The sequence below is a fragment of the Caretta caretta genome, chromosome 12 (genome assembly GCF_965140235.1).
Source record: "Caretta caretta isolate rCarCar2 chromosome 12, rCarCar1.hap1, whole genome shotgun sequence".
Classification (NCBI taxonomy): Eukaryota; Metazoa; Chordata; order Testudines; family Cheloniidae; genus Caretta; species Caretta caretta.
Window position 1 is genome coordinate 33283625 of NC_134217.1, and position 22172 is coordinate 33305796.

At 37.7% G+C, this 22172-nt stretch overlaps 1 protein-coding gene across 1 annotated transcript in view; it reads left to right on the forward strand.

Annotated features, from left to right (window-relative positions):
• GAN (gigaxonin) overlaps positions 1 to 22172 on the forward strand; it is a 56578-nt gene that overhangs the window by 14934 nt on the left and 19472 nt on the right. Inside the window, exons 2-10 of the mRNA XM_048816489.2 lie at positions 3316 to 3430; positions 4837 to 5187; positions 5701 to 5918; positions 7785 to 7906; positions 8377 to 8489; positions 9956 to 10105; positions 11241 to 11377; positions 12261 to 12389; positions 21684 to 21793. Of these exons, the coding sequence (XP_048672446.1) occupies positions 3316 to 3430; positions 4837 to 5187; positions 5701 to 5918; positions 7785 to 7906; positions 8377 to 8489; positions 9956 to 10105; positions 11241 to 11377; positions 12261 to 12389; positions 21684 to 21793 (1445 nt within the window). The remainder of the gene's footprint in view (positions 1 to 3315; positions 3431 to 4836; positions 5188 to 5700; positions 5919 to 7784; positions 7907 to 8376; positions 8490 to 9955; positions 10106 to 11240; positions 11378 to 12260; positions 12390 to 21683; positions 21794 to 22172) is intronic.

A 22172-nucleotide genomic window follows, 5' to 3' on the forward strand; every position in this document is an offset into this window, starting at 1 on the left:
TTTTTTTTTTTTTTTTTTTTTCAAGGAACTGGTATAAACTATACCGGCAAAACAAATCTCTTTTGTTGATCTAAGATGTGTCTATGCTAGGAGGGTTTGCTGGTCTACCTATAGTTTAGTCTTTCTGGTGCAAAGTGATAATCCGGGAAGGAAGGTGTGTGTTTGTTTGTTTTTTAAGTGAGAAATTGTAGGTATTTATTTCTTGATTTTTGTTTTTTGCCATCCTACAATAGCTTTGTAGGCATTTTTATGAAGCTGGGTGGTTTTCAATGTGAGATAAAGTAGCTGAGAATTTTTCACTGTTCAAAGAAAAGGAGTATTTGTGGCACCTTAGAGACTAGCAAACTTATTTATTTACTGTTCAGTTTCAAAGACAAGATTTATTTCTTATTGTAACCTATCGAAGGTAAAATAACTCGCCATGAAGACTGCGCCCCAGACTTCCTTATTGTAATCAGTGGAGGTACACAAGAATAGGGCAGTACTCTTAAAAAAGGCTGAAATTGCATCTCTTTTTTGAGAGTGTGGAGCCTTTGCAGACATAATATCTATGTCCTCCACTTAGGCTGCTTTTTTTGTGTGTGTGTGTGTGTCATTGAGGAACATGCCAGCATTCTGAAGGTTAAAACTGTATTATAACTGGTGTTACTACTATAGAAATATATACTGCTATCTTGTTACTGTCAGTTCACAATAAGTAAGCTATGCATTTTATTCATATTTTTTTCCCCTTTCACAAATGTGTCTGACTTGGTTGGATATTGGAGACACAAGATGAGTGACGTAATATCTTTTATTGGTTAACTTCTGTTGGTGAGAGAGACAGGCTTTGGAGCCACACAACACTCTTCTTTAGGTCTGGGAAAGGTATTCCCAGTGTCACAGCACTATGGAAGGTGGATATGTCATTAAGTAAAATGTTTATTTCTAGATGTGCCTAGAAGGATCAAACTTAAATTGACCAAGAGTAATGTCACTTTGAGTTTTACTGATTTGAAATTGTATGAATCTGCTGAACTCATTGTATACCCTTGGTTGTGAATGTGTGGTTCTGGTCAACTTCAGACTTTTCCTTAAACATGGGCCTTTTCTTTTCATCTGAAGTACTCCTTTATATATGTGAATTGTTATATGTTTACTAAACAGCTGTCATTCTGTTTTTTCATATTGTCTTTTTCATATTGTTTTTCAAGAGCAGATTCTGGATTTGCACATCTGATATCACACACTTTTTTTGGCTCATTTTTTCAGATATCCTACATGCACTGTGGCTTCGTAACAGGAAGACAGGATTTCATAATTTTATTTATTTATGGGTATCTATATATAATTGCGCACACAACATTTTGTATTTATTACTGAATAAATAGGAAGCAACTTCATGGTATTATACTGATATTAGAAATTAAGCACTGTATTCAAATTTTAAGTGAAAGTAGGGAAAACAAATTCTCAAAATACCCTAATAAAATATGCTCTCAACCTGTTGCAAATTAAATGGTTTAAGAAAATAGTTTAAAAAAATCCTCTTAACCTTTCTCCCTTATTTTTCTTCTTCCTCTTATAGAAATCTCTCTCTCCACTTCAGTCAGCAGGGCTCTTCTCCCCAGGATAACAATATACTTTTGCTTACACTGTTTTCAAAGGTGAATTTGGAGCAAGAGGCTGTACTTACTCCCAGGGCATACAATGTAATAACAAATATTGCAGCTATTCTGGTAGGGAAAAAGATTGGTGCTCTGGAAGGGGAGGGCCGAGTTGAGAAGTGGACAAACAAAAACTCCACTTTACCCCTTCTTCCTTACCCTAATTTCCCTTTTTACTGGTTGATACAATGTTTTCTTTGCTGTTTTGATATGTTGGGGTGTTATTTTGTTGTTGTTGTTGTTTTTTTGCCTTGCATGTAAATCTTAGTGTTGTATTTCCTTAAGTTAACATAAGAAAAGCTGAAGCAGTCTTATCTGTTGATGCCAAACAACTCCAAAGTTCGGAGAATTGTATAGGAGCCAATCAGAGAAAAGACCTTTGCCTATTCCCAAATTAGAGACTGAAACAACCAAACTGCAATTATGTAAATCAATGCATGCTGGTTTGCTAATAACAGCTGTCAGCCTCCCCAATCACTTAGATATGTGACTATGCAGCAGGTATGCAACTCAGACACTCGGAATAAATCAGTGTCCTGGGAATTTTAATTAAATATCTGCTATTCTACCATCCGTGTGTACTTACTGGCTGAAACATCTCTATTTAAACAATTTCAAAATCTTTTAAAATTAAATTACAGAAATTCACAGTTAAGCACAGCCCAGCCTCCATACCTATACCTACCTTTTTTTCACACACTGAGAACAAATAGAAATTCCAAGACCACTTTATCTATCACATAAATTAATTAAGATTAAAAGTAAGCTATTAACATTTTTGTGCTCACTGATAAAGTTAACCTGTCTAATGGATAGATAATGTGGTCTAATTGTTTCCAGTTGTCCTCAGGGTAGAATATGGGGATAGAATTAAGGTTGAAAGGGGTATATTCAGTGTGCATTTGCATGGTTCTGAATAGATATATGTTTCTGGGCTTCTTATATTTGTACTTTTTCTCTAAAACATAATCGCCCATTCTGTAAAAGTACAATGTTCTCAAGATTTTTTTTTTTTTCTGTTCTTGTTTTTTGGATTTGGGCTGAAGTAAGTGATTTCAGGTTAACCATTATTATGGCCTGAAACAGGACACTGTTTAAGACAGTCGTACATTTGGTTAGCTCTGAAACCTCTAAACAGCACTGTCTCATTAATAGGAGGGTTTCTGTGTGAAGTCCATACAATGAAGTAGGGTGGGTTCTGATGCTAAGATCAGCACTAGTGGAGTCCCTAGGCGTGCCCCGCTCCCCTGAGCACCCAGGTTTTAGTCAGGGGTATATAGTACAAGCCATGGACAGGTCACAGGCTGTGAATTTTTGTTTACAGCCTGTGACCTGTCCATTACTTTTATTAAAAATACCTGTGACTAAAATGTAGCCATAATCATGATTACTGGTTAATCGGACTAGCCTCTTAAATTATATTAACCTAATTTCTCCAACATAGCTGGTATAAAGTCTGTTTGTTATATACATTACATCTAGATTCCGATCCCCTCACCCTGTTGGAATGCTCAGGTATCTGTGTAGGATATCATAAAAATACCTTTCTTCTAACAATATCCTGGTACCTTGCTTTGAGAGCTTCTGCAAGGCAGAAGCTACCCATGATACCCATGATGTTTTGGTAATCAGATACTGCGGACTCATTGGTTATTGTTTTTCCCCCCAGAACAAAATTGAACTATAATCCTCCAAAGGATGATGGATCTACATATAAGATTGAACTCGAAGGGATCTCTGTCGAAATCATGAGAGAGATACTGGATTACATCTTCAGTGGGCAGGTACGGTGCTTAACAGAATTATTGCATCTCTCTCTGTCTAATTCAGCAGTACCATTTAGAGATAAACCCCTGCTTTTTGTCTTATCCTGTCATCCAAAAAAGGCAGTAATAGTGAACTTTGTGCTTTAAGTCTTTGCTATGAAATGACTTCTGTACGCCAGAATGCAGGCTACTGGTATGAACCAAAAATAGATTGTAAGCACTTCAGATGTGCTTCTCTTGCTCTGCTTAATGTCATGTATCCCAAGAAACAAACTTTAAACAATAAACGTTAAACTTAAAAAAACCCACAAAAAAGAAAAACCCTACTAGTTTCTTCACTGAGTTGGTTTTAAAGCATGTGTGATTTGATACTTGTGAAAGGTGTCTGGATTGGGAGACTGAAGACCTTCCCACAGAACATTTTCTATCTGGGCAGTCCACGCTTCCCACCTCATTGCCTTGCCGATATCCATCAACTCCAGCCATTTAAGGCTGGCAAAGTTCTATTTGTCTCCACAGCCGTTCAGTCCTCCCTAGTCCCTACTAAGACTCCCAGCAAAACTCAGATTAAAATCCACTTTTGTCCATCAGGAACCAGACTGACATTGCCAAATTAATTTCAAACAGGTCTTCAGACAGGCATCAGGTGGCATCGGCTCTTGGTTAGCTGAAACCATTTTTTTAAAAATAGTTTCATCATCAAGGCCACAATAAAGAAGAAAAAAGTGCATTTGGGGCTGTAATGTCTCTTTTCTGCGTGTACTGATTTGTCTTACCAGCAAAATATAGTTCATTTTCCCAGATGAGTTTACCAATTTCATGGTTCCTTCAGACAAAACACCCCTTCAGATGCCCTCTACCCAGCTTTCACCCTCCCTCTCCCCAGTTAAGTTGCCCACCAGCAGTGGCTTTATCCTTCTGCATGGTAGTTTCGAATCATCCTCTACACCTGTGTTATATTCCATTACTCAGCCACTAAGGGCAAGTCTGCACTGAAGCCTACATTGGCGCAGCTGCAGCGCATCTGGTGAAGACAAGGTATGCCGACAGGAGAGCACTCTTCTGTTGGCATAATTACTTCACCTCCATAAGGTGTGGACAGCGCTTACATGGATGTAATTTACGTCACTTAGGGGGCTGTCTTTTTCATACCCTGGGTAAGTGTGAACATCAACGTAAGTGATAGTGTAGACCAGCCTTAAGAATCAGTTATAAAGTTTGAGCATAAACTTTTGTGAGCTACAGCTCACTTCATCATGAAAGCTTATGCTCAAATAAATTTGTTAGTGTCTGAGGTGCCACAAATACTCCTTTTCTTTTTGTGAATACAAAGTAACACGGCTGCTACTCTGAAACCAGTTATAAAGTTATATCAGACAGAATTGTGAATTGTAGTTGTAACTTTTTACAACAAACTCTTGCAGATCAGGCTAAATGAAGACACTATCCAAGATGTTCTGCAGGCAGCTGATCTCCTGCTTCTTACAGATCTTAAAACTCTCTGCTGTGAGTTTTTAGAAGGTTGTGTAGCTGCTGAGAACTGTATTGGTATTCGAGACTTTGCACTGCACTATTGTTTGCATCACGTTTACTACCTTGCCTCGGAGTATCTGGAAACTCACTTCCGAGATGTCAGCAGCACAGAGGAGTTCCTGGAACTGAGTCCCCAAAAACTGAAAGAAGTGCTATCCCTGGAAAAGCTGAATGTTGGAAATGAAAGATATGTATTTGAAGCAGTAATTAGATGGATCTCCCATGATTCAGAATTAAGAAAGGTTAGGATGCACTAAATTAAGTAGTCTGTTTAGTAAATTGGGCCCACATTCTATGCTTGTTTAAAGTTCCCTGATGGGAATACAGTGTAGATAAATTTTCTTTTTCCTGTATTCTTGCATTTCTAGGATTTAGATATTACACTGTGTATATAGATGGAAAGTAGATTGGGGCTGTTGAGCTGAAGTCTTGCTTATACTGTAGCTGCATCCCTTCTTATTGCAGATAAAAACACTGAATGAAGTTGTTAGTCTTTGTGTGTTTGATGTATGAGCTTATTGTTGGGTGAGGGGAAGTAACCATTGTTTGCCACAAGACCTAGAGACTTAAACTGTGCTTACTAAAATAGTTTTATTTAGAAAGTTGTTTTATCCATAAAATATTTTTCAGTATTTTCTGTGTATAAAATAAATACATCACATAAGAATTCTCTTGAAGCTATATTCTAAAGTATGGTGAACAAAATTCTGTTTTTTAAACTGTTCTGGAAATATTGAATTTTTCTGGTTCTCTAGGTTCACCTGAAGGATGTCATGTCAGCAGTGTGGGTTTCAGGATTAGATTCAACTTATTTGCGTGAGCAGATGATGAGCGAACCACTGGTACGGGAGATTGTCAAAGAATGTAACAACATTCCACTTACTCCACCACAGCAGGGGGAGGCAATGTTAGCCTCTTTCAAGCCCAGAGGTTATTCTGAGTGTATAGTGACTGTTGGTGGTGAAGAAAGAGTGTAAGTATTCAGTATGTTACTGACAGAAATGACTTGCACTATTTAAGCAATTAGTGGGACGATGGTAACTTTCATAAAAATTATATCATATTGCCTCTATATAAATCCATGGTACACACACATCTTGAATTCTGCATGCAGATGTGGTTGCCACATCTCAAAAAAGATATACTGGAATTGGAAAAGGTTCAGAAAAGGGCAACAAAAATGATTAGGAATGTGTAACAGCTTTCATATGAGAAGAGATGAAGAAGACTGGGACTTGTCAGCTTGGAAAAGAGATGACTAAGGGGGGGATATAATAGAGGTCTATAAAATCATGACTGGTGTGGAGAAAGTAAGGAATTTTTTATTTGCTACTCCTCCTAACTCACGAACTAGGGGTCACCAAATGAAATTAATAGGCAGCAGGTTTAAAACAAACAAAAGGAAGTATTTTTTCACACGACACAGTCAGTCTGTGCAACTCCTTGCCAGAGGATGTTGTGAATGGTTACTTCCCCAAGACTATTAACAAGGTTCAAAAAAGAACTAGATAAGTTCATGGAGGATAGGTCCATCAATGGCTATTAGCCAGGATGGGAAGGGATGATGTCCCTAGCCTCTGTTTGCGAGAAGCTTGGAATGGGTGACAGGAGATGGATCACTTGATGATTACTTGTTCTGTTCATTCCCTCTGGGGCACCTGGCATTCATTGGCCACTGTCAGAAGACAGGATACTGGGCTAGATGGACCTTTACTCTGACCCAGTATGGCCAGTCTTATGTTCTTACTAATGATAAAGAAGTGAAGTTAATATTAGCCCATTTAGTGCTGAATTAATTGGGCACATTTACAAAACTTGTTTTTTAGCATGGTTAGATGTGCCTAGAACACCCTGATGTTTGATCCATTTTAGAATGTCAAATTTCTTCAGTGAATGAGCTACTTAACTTAAACCTCTGAAAATCCATCTTTATTTGTATTTTAATACTTGTTAAATATTTAGCATTATCATAGTCCTTAGACACCATACAAACAAACTATTCTAATCAAATTTAATCATAAGTCCATTGATTGGCTGAGTGAGGTTTCTGAGAGTCCTTATAATAGCAGTGTGGTTCCATAGCAAACTTTGGATTAAAACAGTGTTGATAGTTGTTGTGTCTTCGGCTTTCTGCCTCACTTTTTGTGGTGCCATATGCTGGTGCCAGAAAAATTTCGTTCAGACTTGTAAACTGAGTGGGTTTGATGTGAAAGTCCTGAATAAGAATAAATATGGAACACCAAAAGTAACACTTACTTTACAGGGTTTTTTTTTTTTTCAGATCAGTGTTACATTTTAATAAAATATCAAATCTCTGCTTTAGCATCAGGACCTACCTGCAGTGCCAAAGTAGATTCTTTGTTTGTTACATTGCAATTTAAGGTGACAATGTCCATTCTCCTTTCCTTTTTCAAGTATTTTGTGGGGTTGGGAGGAGGGAATTGTTCTTTGCTGACCCTGCTCTGACCTTAACTCACTATTGATAAAAACTCAGTAACACATCCTGTTCAGTTACATTTAAAACTCATTCTACTGGGAGAAGAAATACTAATGTTCTCTGATAGTATACTCTGCTTTTTATATAAAATTCCTCATTGGCTAGGGCCATATCTAATTACCTTGCATCACATATTCTCCCCACCTCCCTCCCTCTTGCTTGTATGCTTACAAACTTAGATTGTAAGCTCTTTTGTGCTGGGACCATGTCTTTGCGGTATTTTCCAGATGCACACGTTTATGAATCTATACTTGATTGAGCAAGCAATTTTAGTGACCCTGCATTGTAAGTATTCATTCATACATATATAAAATAGAACATCTGTATTTCCTCCTTTTTCAGGTCACGGAAACCAACAGCTGTGATGCGATGCATGTGCCCTCTTTATGATCCTAATAGGCAACTCTGGATTGAACTTGCCCCTATGAGTATTCCAAGAATCAACCATGGAGTACTCTCAGCAGGTAAATGACAGCATGTTACTTTAAGCCAATGGAGTGTAAACTCACCAGATTGTCAAAATGGGGTATAGTTTGTAATGTAGTTTGCTTTCTTAGAGCAAGCTGCACTCAAGCCTGTTGTTTCCCCCACCCGCCTTCCCCCAGTTTGCTGCTTTGTTTTGTGAGGATTCCCTCTGATGGAATCATAATTTGATATTTTGTTGGAGTCTGCTGAATCTGTCGCTATGGGAATGTTTTACTCAAGTAACCACACTATAACTTCAGTAGTGTTGCACTGGATACACCAGTGCTGAATTTGCCTGTAGAGTCTGCACTGGTGGGTTAAACCACAGGGAAAAGTACATCCTTTGCCAGTCTGGAGTTCAATAAGGCATTTTTAGGAACCCGTGATTTCCAAGATGTAGCTCAATGCCCTGTGACAAGTATTGGTGTGACTTCCATTTTAAAAACTTCACATGCACTTTGTTTTACAGAAGGATTTTTGTTTGTACTTGGAGGTCAAGATGAAAATAAGGAAACTCTGAGCTCTGGAGAAAAATATGATCCTGATACCAATTCATGGAGTTCCTTGCCAGCAATGAACGAGGCAAGATCACTATCCAACTGTATGGGGGTTTATTTTTCCTTTGAAAAATACAGGATGGATGGCGTAGCAGTTAGACCACTAGCTTAGGACTTGGAAGATCCCTGCTCTGCCAGAAACTTCTACTGTGACCTTGGGCAAGTCTCTTGGCCTCTCTGTACCTCAGTTCCCGGTCTGTAAAATGATGATGATAGTAATTCCCTACCTAACAGGAATGTTGTAAGGATAAATACATTAAAAGATTTGGAGGCACTCAGATGCTATGTTGATGAGGTTCATTATAAGTACCATGGACAGATGGTACTTATAGGATGAAGTATATAGGTCAGACCAATTTGATTTTCCAGCTGCTTGCACCTGATCCAACCAAAGCCATGGTGCAGATTTTTTTTCTTGTATATTTCCTAGATGCCAAGCTTGGATTAGTAATAACTGCAGCTGCTGGAAAACATTGGTTGTTACTGAAGAACTAGCTATGGAGCTGAGCTGTAGAATTCCTTATGAACTCTGGTGGTTGGTTCTGTTCATGAAGTAACCCATTAGAGTTTATTGGCCTTTTAAAAAAAAAATGTGTATATATAAAAATAGTATTGAGAATCTAACATGATGAGAGGATTGGACCATGCAGAAGGATGGGCAGGAAATGGGGGCAGAGCAACACATAGATAGTGTCTAGAACCTTATCATAAACTTGCCAGCTTGGCTTCGTGGGTGGGGATGGGGGGTTCTTTTTTCATGTTTTAGCTGCCATCAAAAAGTGACTATTCCAATTTTTATGAATTTAGGTCCTGAAAGTCACATTTATGGGGTGTTGATTTTTTTAAGCAGGTATGGGATTTTATTTTATTTAAGAAGTTGATTGTGCTGCAGAATTTTCTTCACCATAGGCCTCCTATTAAATAACTTATCCTTGCACCTGAGAAGATCTTAGCATAGCTCTTTTGGTGATGATGGTGGAACCTGTAGCAGTGTTTTTACAGCCTACTTTGAATAAGGTTAGAGAAAACGTGTTTAAAAATACTTGTACTCAGACTAAACTACAGGTTCCACCACTGCTACCACCCAGAGAGCTGGACCAATGGGGAATTATGGGTGCAGATTGTTTGTTTGCAGCATTGATTGGCCAGACCTGGTCACTGGAAGGGGAAATTCTTGCTTCCGGATTAGTTGAAGAATGGAGTATGGTCCATAGCTCAGATACTTGAATACTAAAGAAACATGCTACAATTCACTTGCTGAACCTCTGTTTTAACATAATGCTCTTATTTGTCCTGTATTATGTTCTTATATTAAATTAGAGAATTAAAAGCTTGCTCTGGAGATTGATATTTTGCATCATGACTTTTTTTTTTTTAAACAGAGGTGATCTGAGTTACAAACTTCTGCAGGTAGGGCAAGTGTTAAAAATGATTACACAACAATTACTGCTGTAAATATGCTACTACAGTGTTTATTGGTGTCTCCTATAGGCACGACATAATTTTGGTTTGGTAGAGATTGATGGAATTCTGTATATTCTGGGAGGTGAGGATGGAGAAAGGGAGCTATGCTCTATGGAGTGTTATGACATTTATAACAAGACCTGGACCAAGCAGCCAGATCTGACCATGGTTAGAAAGGTAAGAGAACTTTATCATAATTTAGAAAAGCATTATTGTTAAACTCTCTTTTTAAAGTCCCTATTCAAATACTTGCACTGTTTATGTTACAGCTTTTACTTGAAGTGAATATTTCTCAATGAAAATAATATGGGGGTGGAGTGGGGGGAGCAAAGGAGTCTCTCTTCTCTTAATTTATATATCAAAGCAAAATGTTTTTCTAGACCAAATTTTTATAGACTTTGCTGTTTGAGATGCAGTTTGGGTAAACCAAATGTCCTTTTCTTTCCATAGCTTTCATCGTTCCCTTAGATGCAAAATTCATCAATGGTGATTAATTTTAAAATGAAAGAAGGAACCTGTGCTGGGCTTTTTTATGCATGTTGTTTACTTGTTTAATGATACTGCCCTTTCAAAATAATGTAAAATCTTATTTCATTTGGTCTGATCTCTTTTATGTTATTACTAAAAATGAATAAACTTGAAGAAAAACTAGTGCAACTACATCAGTCTGACTAATGAAAATTTGAAAGCTAATATATCCTACAGCTAATTCATTGGCTTTATTTTGTAAGCAAAATGTTGGTAATGCATTTTTGTACAGTCAATACATTTTGTTGAAGAGAACCTCAGGAATCATTGTAAGAAGGTATAATAAATGGAAATAAATGAGTTTAAAATTTAGGCATCACTGTACAAACTGAACTGCAGTCCAATGTGAAAATTGCTTTACCTTCACTCTTGCTGTACTTTTTTCCCTTTGGACAGAGATTAATAAGCTAACGGACTGTTATTTATGGTTATCTATCCATAATAAGTCTTATATTTTTTAGCTAATTATAAGGGGCAGTTTTAGGGGATACTTGTTCTACTGTTTCTACAGAGTAATTCTAAGTGAAAATGGGGTGTGTAACTCAATGTGAACTTGTTTTCTTTTCTTTTCCAAGCAAATACAAATGTTGTTCTTTTGCTGAAAACTAGAAATTCAGTATTATTTATTTATTGTTAGAAATTGCTTCCTTACTGCTCAGACTGTGTTGTATTAATGAGACTGGCTGACTACTGAACAATGAATTTATTGCCACTTTTAGAACACAGAACATTGTCTGTTTAAGGTACTATAGATTTCAACTTCTGATTTTTCTTTTTTTTAAAGATTGGCTGCTATGCAGCTATGAAGAAGAAAATCTATGCCATGGGCGGAGGCTCCTACGGAAAACTGTTCGAATCTGTTGAATGTTACGACCCTCGGATTCAGCAATGGACAGCCATCTGTCCACTAAAAGAGAGAAGGTGAATAAGATGCACATGCACATCCAGGTTACAAGGACTCTTGTTTATCATTTAAAACCAAAAATGATATGGATTTAAAAACATGGTCCAAACCCACTTATTTTTAAAAAAACGAATCCAATTGTTAATGTTAATTTCAGTGTGGCTGTGTGCGTGTCTGACATTAGTATATGTTTACTAGTTAACAGCTGTTTTAACACTAAGGCCCGGGTCATTTGGTAAGTTGAGGCTGTTTTGTGCCATTCTGGTAATGCAAAGCAGTCCTGAAGTTGGCAAAAGTGGCCTGAAGGTGGATTCCGTGTGTCTCACTTAATTGTCGGGTGGTGTGAAGCTGTCATAGTAGCTGCTGCCTCAGATGTAGTGCTGGAGAGGTGGGATGGGAAAGGGGATAGCCAGGGCACCATTGTGTAGGCCCCAGTGATTTCTGGCTGCTGACACAGTCCTTTGGTTCTCCTATTGCTACTGCAATTTAGAGCAGTATTCTCAGACAACTCCATGGTCAAAGCCACCTTTGACCCCTTTGCTCCTAGAAGCATTGGATACTTCTCAGTTGCAGCTGAGGATCTGTGGCCAAAGATAGTTGTTTCATGTAGACTCCCTATGTTGCAAGAATTACTGCTATTATACAGGATGAAAAACATAAATGGTATTGTGTCAGTATTACAATTCATACTGAATTTGAACTTAGATCTTTGTCTCCAAAGAGATACTCTGCTGCTCTATTATTTTGTACAATGACTTATGAGCGGTTTTAAATATTACTTCATATTTGATCTAATTCTGCTGAATATGGAAGAGCTAGAGAATTGTGCTAGGGCATGGACAGGGTGATGGGTGTATATATGTTAAATATTCTTTGTTTCCTTCTCCTTTTGCCTCTCAGATTTGGGGCAGTGGCATGTGGAGTTGCCTCAGAGCTTTACGTGTTTGGTGGAGTCAGAAGTCGTGATGATAATCAGGCCAGTGAGATGGTGACATGCAAATCTGAATTCTATCATGATGAGTTTAAAAGGTAAGTAGTTCTAGGAGTAGACCTAGAAAATCTCTAACTCCGCTCCTACTCTTTTTTTCTCTCCTTGTGGTATAATAGAGCATTGCAGTTCATGTAATTTTTCAACAAATGCCAATTATTCTTTTTCCTCTTACCTCAAACAAACTGACCTAGATATTTCTAACTGTGGTATCAATTTTACCAAAGGAAGTGGCTGTTAGCAAGGTAATGGCTATGCATAATTCCTGGTTGTTCATAACTTACAAGGTCTAATATCTGCTGTGTTTCTTTCCCTCCTTATTTCACTATAAATCAGGAATGTGCTCTAGTTTTTATAATTGTCAAAAATTCTAAGAGTTTCAAGGAGTGACCTGGAGTGGATAGAGGGGATAAAAATGTTCATGTCTCAAGACCTTGTCTTTATATATAAAGACTTGTGGGCTTTCCATTGAACGAAAATAAAATAGTGGGATCTAGGTTGATTTTTATCTCTGAAGATGGAGATTTAAAGTGACATCGTCAACTTTGGTGTGAAAATATTTTATCTATTGTTACAAGTAAAACCGAAGATGACTATAACTGAAATAACCTAAAAGAAAAATAGCTTTTTCTATATTTTTTCCAGTTTGTTTACTTTGTGTATAGTCCAGCTGTCATTGGTGTCTCCTGTTGCTTCCATGGTCCCTTCATATAGCAATAGAGGGGAGAGAGGCTTTGGGGAAAATGTAACTATAAACCAACAAAAATGGCAAGGGGGTTGGGGGCTCAGAAAAGAAAGATCTAGCTTCTGAAATTGTGTTAAACACCCACCCCCACTGACTGCCACTCTTTTGTACTGAAATGCTTCCAGGTTGCATCTGTTTTTCAAAAGTTGTTTGGAGTAGAACTCCAGATCCCATGTTAACATGATAATTTTAAAACTTCCAGCAATGCTGATTGATTCATGTTAAAGTTTCTAAAAAGTTTTGGATATGGATGGGATGACAGGTGAGTTGTTGTCATTGCTTCTTAGTGGGTTTAGTACAAATGTTGATAACTGGCAATGGTTTAAAAACTCTTCCAAGGATGCCACTTTTGGGCAGAGACGTTAGATGAGGAACCACAGTAGATTCTATTCAACTGAGTAAAGCTATAACTATTCAGCAGTTACAATGATGGGTTTCTTTATAGTAAGTTTTGGTATTGACTCTTGTAAAACTAGTAAAGGAAAAGGCAAATTAGTAATACTGTAACTGTCAATGTTAATTGAACTTGTCAAATTTTTAAAGAATATCTCTCAAGACTATAAGGTCTCTTTCCCTCCCCGCAGAAAAAATTTAACCTTCACTTCCATTTTAGTCATCATCTGGGCCAGGATTTCAGACAATAGCCTCCGTGTCTTGCAGATGCCAATAACTAAGAGTGTATTTAGGGACCTGGACTTCTAAGCATCTTGAAGCACAAGTGTAAAATTATGCTAGGTTTATTGGTGCCTGCAAAAATGGAGAAGTGATGAAGACCAAGATAAAAATTTGGCCCATAGTCCAGAAGTAAATGATGGTAATATTCCAGCTTTGTAACACTTGCTTCCTGTCTTGGATGGTATGGTAGCTTCAGTAACCAGAGCTAGAAGGGATAGTATTTTTTTTTATAATGCTGTTTACCAGAAGAGGGTGCTATATTACCATGTAATATTTTAGTTGAATAAATCTTGGTAATGAAGATTAGCAGTCATTGAGTATTTCAAATACATTCAGAATGCTGCATAACTTGAATATAGTTCATCTTAGTCATTAAAAGCATTTTAGAGTCCAGTGAAGTTGTAACTATTGCAGTCACATCTATTTCAAAAAGACTGTATACAAAAAGGCTGCATTTTAAGAAACAAAACACTTTTTATAGTGTCTCAATAGTGCTCATATTCTCTGAAGAAAGATTGCTGGTATAATGAAGTGATCTTGTTACTGATATAATACAGTGTGTGTTAAGTTTCAAAATGAAACAAAATGAGGGTAAATTGGCTGTCACTGGAAAAACATGTAAAACTCATTTTTCTCATCTAATTCAGCCTTGTCATTTCCTACTTTTCATTACTTGAATTTGAGTGGAAGGCTGAAATTTAAATAATTGTTCAAATCTGTGGATAATATATTCTAATAATAATAAAAAATATCTGTACTGCTTTGCTTGGAGTACAGAATCTTCTACTTATGTCCTATAAAAGATATGCTTTGTTATATACATCATTATAACTTCATTAACACTCTGCTGAGCATGAGTTTTGAATTAAATGAGTAACATTTGCTCCTCATATTACAGAATGATTCAACAGTATGTCATTACTATGATATACACAAATATTAAATCTTTACCTGTTTACCTCTTAAAATCCGTCTTCTCTTAACTGCATAGTAGTTTGTCACTGGACAATTTACTTGTCCCCATAGTAGGGGAATTGTGAAGGAAACTGCATGCTTTGAAGATGTCCCTTCAAAAAGGCTTCCCTTATATAAAGGAAGAGAAAACACATCTCGGATCCCAATACCATTAGAAAGGCAGTGCACTTCAAAATTTGTGTCTAGTTAAAATGCATGGATGATATTGGAACCACTTATTTTCTGACTAAAGCTGCAGTGGTGTTGGTGTGTATGCATATGACTCACAGCTATCCAGAGTGTTAAGTTTAAGGAAATATAATTGGGATTTCGCCTCTGTGTTAAATGGAGGAGCAGAAATGAGATTAGTGCATAATATACATACTTTGGGAAGATACTTAAAAAAAACCTTTTGGACTTTTCCTTTATCTGTTGATTTTTGTGTATTGTACCACAGAGAGCCAATTACTGTTGTGTAGACAGAAACTAAATGTTTTCTGTTCTCTGGCTTTCACTTGTGATGATAGCAACATCCCCTTCTACAGTTTGCTGCATGAATAAACATCTTTAGACTATTGACTGGAAGATTCTCACGTTCTCATTGATATGTTCATAGCAGGAAATCAAATTGTAAGTGGGCCCCAAAAATGAATTAAAACAACAACAACAACAAAAACTTTGCCTGTTTTGGCCCAACAGCTCTGAGAGAAGCAGAAAAACGACAGCTGCTGCATACTTGCAGATCGTGGAGATTTGAGGTTAGTTACAGGTAGCAGATGCTGGAATAGTCTGTACATTGTCATGAAGTACATCTCCTTTGTGAATGGAAACAAATTTTTCTCAATAAATCCCCAGCTGTCAACTCAGCCATTTGATATTAATAATATTTATTACTTATATAGCAACATATATGTGCCGATTATCCAATCCCCTTCTTATATCCCTCACCCCTTCAGTAGCATTCCAACTCCTGGATCTTGTTACTTGAGAACTTGGGCCTCATTTTGGTTATCTGATCTGCACAGGCTCAAAGGTGCATTGGTATGGAAGCAGAAGGTATGAACTGAATTGCAGGAGCGAGGCCTTAATTTGTTAATGCCTTTATCTCACTCTGACAATAGGCTGCCACATATGGTTTTAGTGTTCATAGTTTTCCCTCTGCCCCCACCTAAATTACTATCTTTTTCTGTTATTACAACCTCTTATAATGCCTAGCAGTTTGCCTACATCTCTTCATACCAGATGAGGCATTTTTAGAAACAAACGTCTAAATGTTGAGACCTGTACAAAACTTAATTATAAGGACCATTAATAAAATAGCTGTCAGAGCTTTTAAAGGGAAACAAGGTGGAGTGTCAGCATACACTATAATATGATGTGGACAAGATTAAATAGTTTTAGTAGTCCTCATGACGTCTTAAGTGTTGCTCTATCTGATAATCTCACTTTTTAAAATTCTGCATCAGTTTGGTTTTGGAATGATCTTGCATCTAGGCGTATGAATTTGACTGACAATATGTAGGTAATGTATTTTGCTCTCCAGGCCTCTTGAGATCGTTCTATAATCCACGTTGTTTGAGTTCGGTTGTGAACTGTATGTCCTAGTTAAAACAGTTTGGATATATTTAGATAGCTTTAAAGGAAGTTTTGAAAAGATGGGGTGGAGGTGGCTTTATGATGTAGCACCAGACTTTGTGTCTGAACTCTCAAGACCCACAGGTCAAGGCAACTCAGTCTTTCATGCCTCCAAAGTTTTATCTGTTGAGCGACATCCAGCTCACCCTGGTGTATCAGGTGTGGGGATGGAAGAATTTGGATGATGACTTTAAGCAAAGATTTTGCCTGTTTAATGTCAGTATTGGGGATCCTATGACTCCATTCAAAAACGTACAGAGTGGCCCATAAGAATTCTGCATTCCTCCAACATATAGTGCCACATTCTGTGAGAAAGCTGACTTCCTGGCTCTGCCCTCAACCCCATAAACTGCTGCATAGCACTGGTGCTCTGTACACTGGATTTGAGATGCTTTGATAGTCTTGGGGTTGAGAGGCACTATTAAAATTTGTATGCGTTTTTTTTGGCTGTTTTAGAAGTGATGCCTTGTTAAACTGAATTTTTTAAAATGACTGACTAATTTCTATAATATTCCAGTACTTGATAGAGAGAGAAGCCTTTAAATAGGATGTCCAGATTTTTTTTTTATTTTATTTTTTTTTAATTTGCAACAAAATTTATAACCAGAAACAGAAAAATGCTCCCATGAAATGTACCAGGATATCTTCAGTATCAGTAAAGGAGATATGGACGATGCATGAAGTGCTGTCAAATGTATAAAGTAAAATTGAAAATAGACACTTTTTTTTATTTGTAAGGATTGTGTTCACAGTAGGTACACACTTTAGACAGTGTATTTTTCATGTAAACTGCTGTATTCTGTCTGTGTACTTCACTTTTCATTCAGAATTAGAACGCTTACCAATTCTTATTATGAATTACAGCTGTTTGGGCCATGTCTTAGTTGTATTCACTTATTGCTTTAAAAAAAATGAAAAGCTCAAGTGACCCTCTCCCTCCCCCGTCATCTTCAATGGAGATATACAAACATATGTTGTTAGTCTTACATGCCTTATCTATCAGCTCTGTCTACAGTTACAAAGGAAGCTGTCGCCGCCTCTTCCTTCAGTTTGATTTCAGCAGAACGATTTACAGAAAATAAGTGCACAAAAGAGTAGCCTTACAAAAGAGTACTTCGTAGCTCTTGCGTATTGTGAACTTCTCAGTACAGTATAGTTGCATACTATGCAAACAGCAGGCAAATAAGCAACCTACAATAAGCTGGAATTGAATCAAACTCTGATGAAAAATGACCTCTTGCCCTTCCTGTTTTTGTTGCTTCCTTGCTTAACTGTTAGAACTGCTGTAATCATTTCTGAAAAGTTTGGCTATTTTTTAAATACATAGTTTTCATGAGCAATTACAGCTTCTGTTATTTCTGTTTTTGGTTCCAATCCACACTAGAAAAGCTGTTGGGCTCTCAGCTAGTTTTAGGGTCACATAGGCTCATAATCCGTGACTTCCTTGTGTAAATGAACCCAAAAGCTGAATTGATTCACGTGATTTCCCAGCACAAATTGACGTCAGGTCCATTAAGAAAGAACATGTTTCCAGTGGAGTTGTGAAAAGTTCTCACGCTTCTGCATATTCAGCGTACCTTTCTGTATTGGTATACTTCCTAGGGTTGCCAACTTTGGTTGGACGAATTCCTGAAGATTACATCACAACATAATCTTTAATTCTTGGAGACTCCAGGCCAATCCTGGAGGGTTGACAACCTCAGAACTTCCTCCTACTCAAAGTAGTCTTATTTTTTATTGTAAATCAAATTAAATTCCCCTTCCCCCTCCCCCCCCGTTTGCCTTTTATTCACATTAAAATTTTTGTCAGTTTATCTAGATCTAATCCAGAATGAGATTCTCGGATGTAGTGAAAATATTGGTATGTGCATTCCTTGCAGTAGGTGGAAGCAAAAATGAAATCTTAGAATCTATGCCTTCATGACTGTCCTTTAGTAAGGGAGATGGAAGAGACCCAATGAAGCAGCCCTCCTAAAGTGTCTGCTCTGTAAGGGGTTAGCTGATGGTAGACGGTTGCTCTCCTGCCCCACATCTCTTCAGCTGCAGCCATAAATGACAGCTATAACAAGATCTGGTACTTTCTGCAGAATCCCCTTCATTCATGCAAAGAGAAGTAAAATTGCCAAAAACAGTAAGGGGTTGTTTCCATACAGCTCCCACGGGGGTACAGAAGGGAAGCAGTGTGTTTGCAGCAGGGGGTGTTTGTCTGTAAAACTCTCTCTTCCTCTGATTCACGAGATTGTAACCCGCAGGGCAGCGTGAACACAACTATTCTGGTAGGCTTCACAGTTGAACTTTTCTAGAGTGCTGTGATAGAAGAAGTTGTCTCATGTTGCCTTTCATTGTGAATGTTGTCCTTGGGCTCCTGCAGAACTGGCTGTGGTTTTCTCCCTATACACAAGTTACATTGTGTATGTGGTTTGTTAAATAATGCGAGATGCCCAAATGTTGTACCAGTTGGTGCTAGATAAATGAATAAAACCCCACCATCTTAAAGTAAGACTGCAGTGGTGAATTAGACTGAAAAGTCCTTTTTCCAGGTTATAGTGATTCACTGTGAGTTTCTATGGGAACTAGAGTGAGCAGCCACAAGCAGAGTAATTGGATCTTTCGTAAATTTCAGCTGATCTTGAAACCTATACTTGTAGACTTGAAGGGACCCGATAGGCTGTATCAAGTTAACTTGGGGGATGGAAAGAATCAGGCAGAGCAGATATTTGTACCCACCTTTCATAAAAGTTTTGTGTGAGGGGGGACTAGGGCATGGGAACAAACTAAAAAACCCTGCCTCTCTCTCTATACCATACTACCACAGCTGAGATCAGTGGAAGCACTCAAGCTGGAGCTTCGCTTGGTCCGTAGGAGGGAGCTGTTGGCAGGGTGTTCTCTGTAAGGGCGGGCCCCATGACTTAACATGGATGGATAAGTAAATTGTAAACTTTCAAGGCATGCTCGAAAGCTCATCATCTTAAGACAACACTTGAGGAAGGCTGATGTGGCGGGGAGTGGGAATGCAAGCTGGAGGAAAGAAGTCCTTCACTAACATTAGTCTCAACTGTAGTTGGACATGCTGGTGGGGGGGGTTATATACATTTTATCACCACCAGATCCCTGGAAAAGGTAGCAATTACAATGTGTATTACCTATGTTGCCTGTAAACAGTGGAAAGACAACTACCATCCATCCTGTAATAATTCAAATGTTTCAAATCAACTAGGGGAACAACAATGTAGTTATTACTCTATCAATGAACCTTCTATAGACAAACCTCAGTATTGCATGACTGCCTTGCTGATGAAATCAATGTAATATATACATGGCAGTTTAGAACTAAAATTATGAGTTTTAAAAGGGTGCATTATTCAAGGTGAAGTGATGCAACAACTGTTGATGATGATAAATTCTGAGGTTTCTCAATTGTGCTGCTACACAGCTCTTAAGTTTGAACAGCTGTTTCCATTACAAACCCATTGTTTTCAGGGATTTATAACTGTTCTATAAAAATTTACTCTGGATGAAACTTGGAATGCAGCGTAGTGTCCCAGAAGCACTTTTCTAAAGATATTTCCAAAGTAGTTTGAGCCCATTGAACAGTCTCAACACAGAGAAAGATACTACAGTTTTTTAGCAGACTAACTTGTTTACTTTCCCCCTCCTTCTCCCCCCCACCCCGGTTTGAAGATTGGGCTTCTATAAAAGGATGGATTTTAAAACAAATTATTTACAGCATTAGCACTGACCCTGGTAATGCACTGGTATGTTTACCAAGGTGTTGCAGACCAGTGGTGATTTAGAAAGGATATTTTGGAGAGATTAAGTGACTTGTCCAAAAGAATACAGCCCAAGTCTCCTGACTTTTAGCCTTGTACCTGAGCACAAGACCATCCTTTCTCCTTGTTTTAAACAAAGTATGATGCTATTTGCTTGTTTTAAAGATATAAATCTGAATGTACTGAACCGTGAGACTGGAGTGAGCTTCTGTCATACAATACAGAAAGCTCAGAGCAAAGTAGAAATGTAGGCGTCTAATTCTTAGTTTTAATCAGCCCTTACAAATCGTTCTGTTTCTTTCTAAAATAACTTATTTGTATATCAGCTTCCCATCAAATTGACTGAGTTGAATCAAGAAAGAATTTACTTTTGAGTAATGGATGGGGATGGAACAGGAATACAAAAAAGTCGGCAACATCTGTGGGGATATTTTTCCTTAAATCTCCAGGCATTTTATCCAAACTCTTCAGGACTCCTGTAAATTTTTTTCCTCAAAAGTTCTTGTCCTTACCCATATTGTCCTTTATGGCCCTTGTAAGGTTACTTTTAAGTAGTCTTGATTATTCTGCACTGAACTGTAAATAAAAGTATATCAGCATCTGTAGAAATGTGGCAGGAATCTGTAGATATTTGCTTCAAAACCATGGAAGAGACAATTAAATTGGCAGCTCTGTACTTCAAGTATTTACAATCAGACAACTGTATAAACCAGTCTTGTCAGCATATTTGTTGTGAATGCACATTAGTTTTCTGGCTTGCAAGGGTATCTGTAGGAACAATTGGTCTTCTTCAGTCAGTAAGAAAGTCAGACTGCCATGGTGTTGAAGATGGAGGATCCTTTTAATGAGAAAACAGCTGTGATTCCTAGTATTTCAACAGGGGTGGAAACCAAACAGAGCATGATATAAAATTGGAAAAACTGTCTTCCTCTCCGAAAAGGCTAGACATTTCATTCACTTACCAAAAATCCTCAAGCACTCTGAGTGTCTACTCTCCTGTTCCTGGTTTGAAAATAAAACTCATCAACTGCTGCATACTTCTTAAGTAATAATTTACCTCTGACGATGACTAAGTAGGACTACAAGGTTGGCATGAGAATTTTAGGGGGGGAGATACTGGTAACAAAAACATAGTATAAGAGCTTACTATTTCCTGTACTGTGTCCTAAAATCAGCATAGATGTAAAAGCAAGTATTAAAGACTGAGACTTTTCAAAGCTTGCTAAAGTCTTGTCTACCCAGGGAAATTGACCGGCATAGCTGTTGTGGAATAAGCTATTTCAGAATAACTCTCCATGTGGAATTCTGGAATAACGTCCACACAGGGAGCTATTGTGGAATAACTAAATAGCTTATTCCACAATATCTTTGCTGATCGACAAGGACTAAGGAACTTGGATGCCCAGTTCCCAGTGAGAGCCTCTTTCTAAAATGTCAGTTTGCATGATTTTGCTTACGTTTATAATTGGCAAAACTGTTTTGTCGAAAAGCGTCTGAGTTTTTAGCGCACAGATCTTGTCAATAATCATGTACAAAATTTTTGCTTTTTCTTACAGATGGATTTATCTAAATGATCAGAATTTATGCATCCCAGCCAGTTCTTCCTTTGTGTATGGAGCTGTACCTATTGGGGCCAGTATTTATGTCATTGGAGATCTTGATACAGGTTAGAATCAGAACTAGTAACTTCAGGTTGCTTGTTTTCTTCTAATTTTCTTACGTTTTAAAATTAATTAAATTGACTTCTTAGAATAAAAGAGTAAGATTTTTGTATTTTGGTCCAGGTTTCAAGATTTTGAGTCACATTGTGCTCTTAGTTGCCATTGACCTTGGGGGTGGGGGAGTTGTTATATTAAATTGACAGATAACGAACAGCAGAATTTAGCCTTTTGACTGGGAATCCTATGTTTGTGTTTCTGAGCACCAACACGATTTAAAATGCCCCAGAAGATTTAAGAATTCTTTTAGGATATTTTGGTTGATTACTGCTGCTAAGGTTAGGAAAATAGACCAAGGCTAACAGCAAGTTCTTGGATTTGTGTGTA